Source organism: Nicotiana tabacum, chromosome 3 (assembly GCF_000715075.1).
Source record: "Nicotiana tabacum cultivar K326 chromosome 3, ASM71507v2, whole genome shotgun sequence".
Taxonomy (NCBI): domain Eukaryota; kingdom Viridiplantae; phylum Streptophyta; class Magnoliopsida; order Solanales; family Solanaceae; genus Nicotiana; species Nicotiana tabacum.
The window spans coordinates 33,382,618-33,387,944 of NC_134082.1; the positions used below are offsets into that span (position 1 = coordinate 33,382,618).

The 5,327-nt window shown below is 33.8% G+C and overlaps 1 protein-coding gene across 1 annotated transcript; it reads right to left on the reverse strand.

Annotated features, from left to right (window-relative positions):
- Positions 1 to 1,328: 1,328 nt before the first annotated feature.
- Positions 1,329 to 2,916, reverse strand: LOC142176024 (uncharacterized). The gene is made up of 3 exons (XM_075243062.1): positions 2,628 to 2,916; positions 1,886 to 2,169; positions 1,329 to 1,637 (listed from the first exon to the last, which is right to left on the reverse strand). The coding sequence occupies exons 1-3, from the start codon at positions 2,914 to 2,916 to the stop codon at positions 1,329 to 1,331; spliced, it is 882 nt and encodes a 293-aa protein (XP_075099163.1).
- Between the last annotated feature and the right edge of the window lie 2,411 nt (positions 2,917 to 5,327).

A 5,327-nucleotide genomic window follows, 5' to 3' on the forward strand; every position in this document is an offset into this window, starting at 1 on the left:
GTAACTTTATGCGTATGATTCCATGGTCTCTTCACACAACCATCATGTTGTTGAATCCTGTGTCGAAAAGTTTTCTGTTATTATCCCTTTGTATCTGTCATGCACTGGTTTGTATGGGAAGCGTAAGGACATTAACTTCATGAATACAAAGGCATACATCGAGAAATCTGTTACCGACCCTCTTAACATTCAGTGGATAGTTGCATATATTCCACAGCAAAAAGAAGGGTCACTATAAAAGATCTATTCTCTCTTTCTATGCATTTAATTCTTTTTTTATTTCTAATTATTTGGTAAATATTTAAAAAAAATTGTGTTTCTGCAGCGCTTGTGGTGTATTTGTTGCTGCATTTGCGGAGTATGTTAGCCTTGGAGATTTGTCAATTCCCGCAGAAGAATTTTTTGATATTGACCAACATCGTAGACGCTATGGAGCGCTCCTATGGGACTACACTACAAAGAAGCGGGAAGATGGGTCAATCAGTGAAAGTGAGGTTACAGGCAGACTAGCAAGGAGGAAGGGTGCACCTACATTGAATGAGAAAATAAGAGTCCAGAGAAAGAAAAAGTAGTGTCATGTCTATGTAATTTAGTTGATGCTAGTTTGTAGGAGAAGTATAGTACACAACTTTCTGAACATTTCTTTTGTATTTTTATTGTAGCAGACCTTTTGTTTTGTTAATTTCTATCCAGTTTAGTAGTTCACTTGAAAATAACTTGGTGGTTTTATCTCCAGTTGTTTAATATTTACAGCACTTGTTCTTCATTATCTTAAAAATAGTTATTATGTTGTTAGAATACAAATTATCTACAAAAAAACTTCAAATTATCCACAATCTGGAAACACTGAATGTTGAGATTGTATATAATTTTATAGTTGAATATGTGTATATAATTTGTAGGGAATACCTCCAGTTGTATTTACTTTCTATATATAACTGTCAGTTCAAGTTACATTAATTTTTTTTAACTTGTAGTTATATTGTGGATAATAAATATTAACTGCTATGTACATAATGTAAAAAATGGAGGTAGATGATTGACACAATACAGAAAAACATGTTAACAAACATAGAAACAAATTGAAGTTAACTACATTATGATCTTTCAAAACTTAAACGATTACACACAAAATTCTGTTAACTTGAACACACTAACAATTATTTTGAAATACTATTCTAACTACACGATATTTATTTCTTTTTGGGTGCATTCTTGCAAGATCTTTTGTTATGTCATTCACCTCCACAGTTGTCACATGACACCTTGTACTTCTTTGACTTTAGTTCATCATATGTTTTGTATCTTTCCTTTTGAGGTCTTCCTGACTATTTTTTCTCTCCCGTAGGTGGATTTACTACTTCATCAGATCTATGTTGTGGCACATTCCATTTGCTTTCATCGGGAAGGGGATTTACTGATATTTCATAAGTACGCAGCAGGCTCTCCCTTGTGTAATATGGAGAGCAATAGTTTTCATAAGTTTCATTCCTGTGCCTTAGAGCTGCCAAAGCATGCGGACATGGAAGTTCATCAAGTTGGAACTGGCCACAACTATATTTCTTGCTTTCAAGACACACAATGTACCGCTTCACACCATCTATCACAGTATGGATATGATCTGTTGAAGCTCTCACCTACAATTACATAACAAACAGAAAGAAAAATATTTACAATCATAAAAATAGATTATCTACAATTTATCTACAATTATATCTACAAACTATCTACAATCTACAAATTAACTATAATTTGTCTACAATTTATCTACAATCTGGAAACAATATATATTAATTAATTAATTTTCTGCACCAAATAAACAGATCTTACCCTAAGTTTCTGAGATAATGTACTGTTTTTCTCCAATTCTTTGTTGAATTTGTACCCAAGGTATGTGAAAGTACCATTTGCCTTCAATAACTTCTCTCCAACGTTCAAGAAGTGTCCTCATATACTCTAATAGGTCAAATATTGGCAGCTCTCTTGCCTCTTTTGTTACAGCATTCAACGACTCGGCAATGTTTGATGTCATAGTCCAAGTTCTATTCACCGTTGCATGTACTCTTGACCATCTATGATAGCCAATATCATAGAGGTATGATTTAACACGCGGGTATATCTCTTCAATCTTCGACATCATTTCATTAAATTCATCCAGAGTGTATGACCCTGCTGTAGCAAAGTACAATTCATTTAATTGTAGATGACCCTTCTTGAACTTTGCCCTTATATTTGTCCAAATATGCCACACGCAAGAGTAGTGTGGCACGCCCGGATAGGAAATTGATGTTGCCTTCAGGATACTCTCATTCCTATCTGAAACAACACACATTGAAGTTCTTTCACCATATGCTTGCTTGAATTGCTCAAAAAACTACTTCCACGATGCGTCGTTTTCCGAATCAACCACAGCATATGCCAAAGGCAATATTGTACCTATATTATTAGTAAAAAAATAATTAACTGGCAGATTTGAAAATGCATATGAAAACACAAATACATATAAACTACAATATACATATACAAAATATCTACAATATATCTAAATGCATATAAAAACACAAATACATATAAACTGTAAAGTATCTACAATTTATAAACTGCCTACAAAATAACTACAATTTTACCTGCTGCATCCATTGTGCTTGCTGTCAGCATAATCCCCCTGTAGGTTGTCTTTAAGAATGTCTCATCAACCACTACTACTGGTCTACAATATTCCCAACCACTTATTGATATACAAAGAGCAACAAATGCATATAAGAAGCATTCATCTGTTGTCTTCTTCAATTTAACAACTGAACCAGGATACGTCTTCTCAAGAATATAAAAATATTTTGGTAATTTGTTGTAGGCGTTAGCCGGATGACCTCTCAATAACTGTAAAGCCTTTTCCTTTGTCCTCCATGGTTGCATGTAGCTTAGGTTCACTCCGTGTTGGACAACGTGTCAGTTTGTATGTCCTTTGGTGTGTAAATTGTCTTAGGATCACAACACTTTGGCATGACCATGCTACCAACTACAACTGCAATACGGTTGCGCTATATGAATGTATCGTTCATATAGGTGCATGTGTGTTGTCGGTTGAAACTCATGATCTTGAACATTACAGAATCATTAATTGATGTTGCCTTGAAGTGCCAATTACAGTTTTCTGCAACGCATATGAGCCAGTAGCTACAAAAAAATACATTTATAATACAGGTTATCAATGTAGATTTAACAAAATGATTGTTTTAACATAAAGTAACACACTATACAATATAACTATTTTTCATCTACATATCACAAGGAAAATATTGTTTATAAAGGTCTTTTTACAATTAATATCTTCATACCTTCTGTGGCTAGATCTTTTAACCCAAAATTGAAACTTGTGCATGACAAAATAGTGCCTCATTGCAGTTGCAATTGTTTGCTTGTCTTGATACACTTGTCCTTCTTCGATAACACTTTGTGTACCTTCAGTTATTATTTCACTTTGATATTCCTCTATGACGGGAGAGGCTGGCATATCAAGTAACTGTATTGTCTCAGACGAACCTGCATGAAAATAAAGATAAACTGTGTCATATACAATTTTGTAGAATCTTTGTAGATAAACTGTAGATGAATAGAAAATTTTGTAGTCAATTTTTTTTCAACATGTATTGTAGCTTAATTGTAGTATAAATGTAGTAATTTTGTTGATAAGCATGAAAACAATATTGTTTTATACATCCTAAAACTGATTTGTAGTTTATTTGTAGATAAATGTAGGAATTTTGTAGATATTATCGTAAAATCAAACTTCCATAGAATTTGAAACATAACAAACATGCACTTGTGTTCTCATTTGTAATAGCCAATTCCATATTGAAATCTCGTACACTTATGAGTAACGGATATGATCCTAAGCTTTTATTCTCCTTTTTTGTCTCCATATACACACTAACCCCATATTGTTCCTAATATCCATTGGAGGACAATTCTCATTCACAATGTATTTGATTTTTACAATTTTTTCCGAAGTATCAATCATTAATTGCTCTGCAATTGTAGAAATCAACATACTGTAACTTGCATCATCATCAAGCACAATGCCATCAACTTGAAAATCTCTAAATCTGCCATAGCTATCCCAATTGCCATTAAAATGTAGCATGATTGGGATTTTAGACATGATTGCGTGTCGTTGCTGAGGTATTGTTCAATATTTTGTCGCTTTTTTTATTTTTTGGATTAAGAAAAAAGACGAAGAACAGAGAATCGGCAGAATTGATTTCTACAATTTGACTTGAATTTGTTGAATATTTTGTCGCTTTTTTGATTAGTGGATTGAGGAAAAAAGTCGACAAACTGAGATTTGCAGAACTGATTTCTACAATTTGAAATTGAGCTTCTGATTTCGACGAACTGAGATTTTGATTTGTAGCGATTGCGAGAATATCGAAGAACAGAATTTGATTATAAATTGAAGATAAAGAATTTTCGTGATATGATTTGATCTGATTTACGCCAAATCTTTTTAGAAGATTCTGTTCCTGAATTTTAGCTCGATAAATTAGGAAGATTCAGCTACTATTAATTAGTATTTAGTGATTGGTATAATAACTGTAGAAAAAATGTGGACAGGGCGGGTAAATTAAAAACTATGCACATTTTTGGTAATAAGGTTTCATATATGATATAGGAAAGAAAAAATCTCAATTGAAAAACAAAGGAAGTGGAATAAATAACAAGCTCTAACTTTTGCCCTGATTTAAGGCATATGACAATATTACTTAATTGATTGAATACAGTACTGTTACTCACAGGTCACAATCAAAGCTGCCCATGGGAAAATAGAAAAGTCATAGTTCCACCATTCGGCAGAGACATGATTACTGGAAGCACACCTGCTTCTGTCTTTGCAAAAAAAAAAGTACAATGTATCTTGCTTTTGTTTTTCACGTAACAACCAACTTCATAAATAGAAGGGGAGCGTTGGTGTAACTGGTAAAGTTGTTGCCATGTGACCAGGGGGTCACGGATTCGAGCTGTGAAAACAGCCTCTTGTAAAAAAGCAGGGTAAGGTTGCGTACAATACACTCTTGTGGTCCGGCCCTTCCCTGGACCCCGCGCATAGCAGGAGCTTAGTACACCGGACTGCCCTTTTTAACCAACTTCAGAAAGAAACATCAACAGGACAACAATATCTATTTTTCTTAAACTAATACGTAAACAAGTCTTAGTATTGCCATTTATGGAAGCAGATATCACCAGCCCCATTATCCCTTATGGAAAAATTAACCACAAATTGGTTCTATTAATCTGACATGCATGAGAAACTAGGTTAGAAGACACAG

What these genes read in the sequence shown, in the direction of transcription:
- LOC142176024 (XM_075243062.1), bottom strand. Translation starts at nt 2,916, where the DNA reads ATGCAACCATGGAGGACAAAGGAAAAGGCTTTACAGTTATTGAGAGGT. An exon ending in AAGCACAATGGATGCAGCAG is followed by an intron (nt 2,170 to 2,627) that starts GTAAAATTGTAG and finishes TTGCTACAGCAG; the next exon opens with GGTCATACACTCTGGATGAA. An exon ending in GGTACTTTCACATACCTTGG is followed by an intron (nt 1,638 to 1,885) that starts GTACAAATTCAA and finishes ATGTAATTGTAG; the next exon opens with GTGAGAGCTTCAACAGATCA.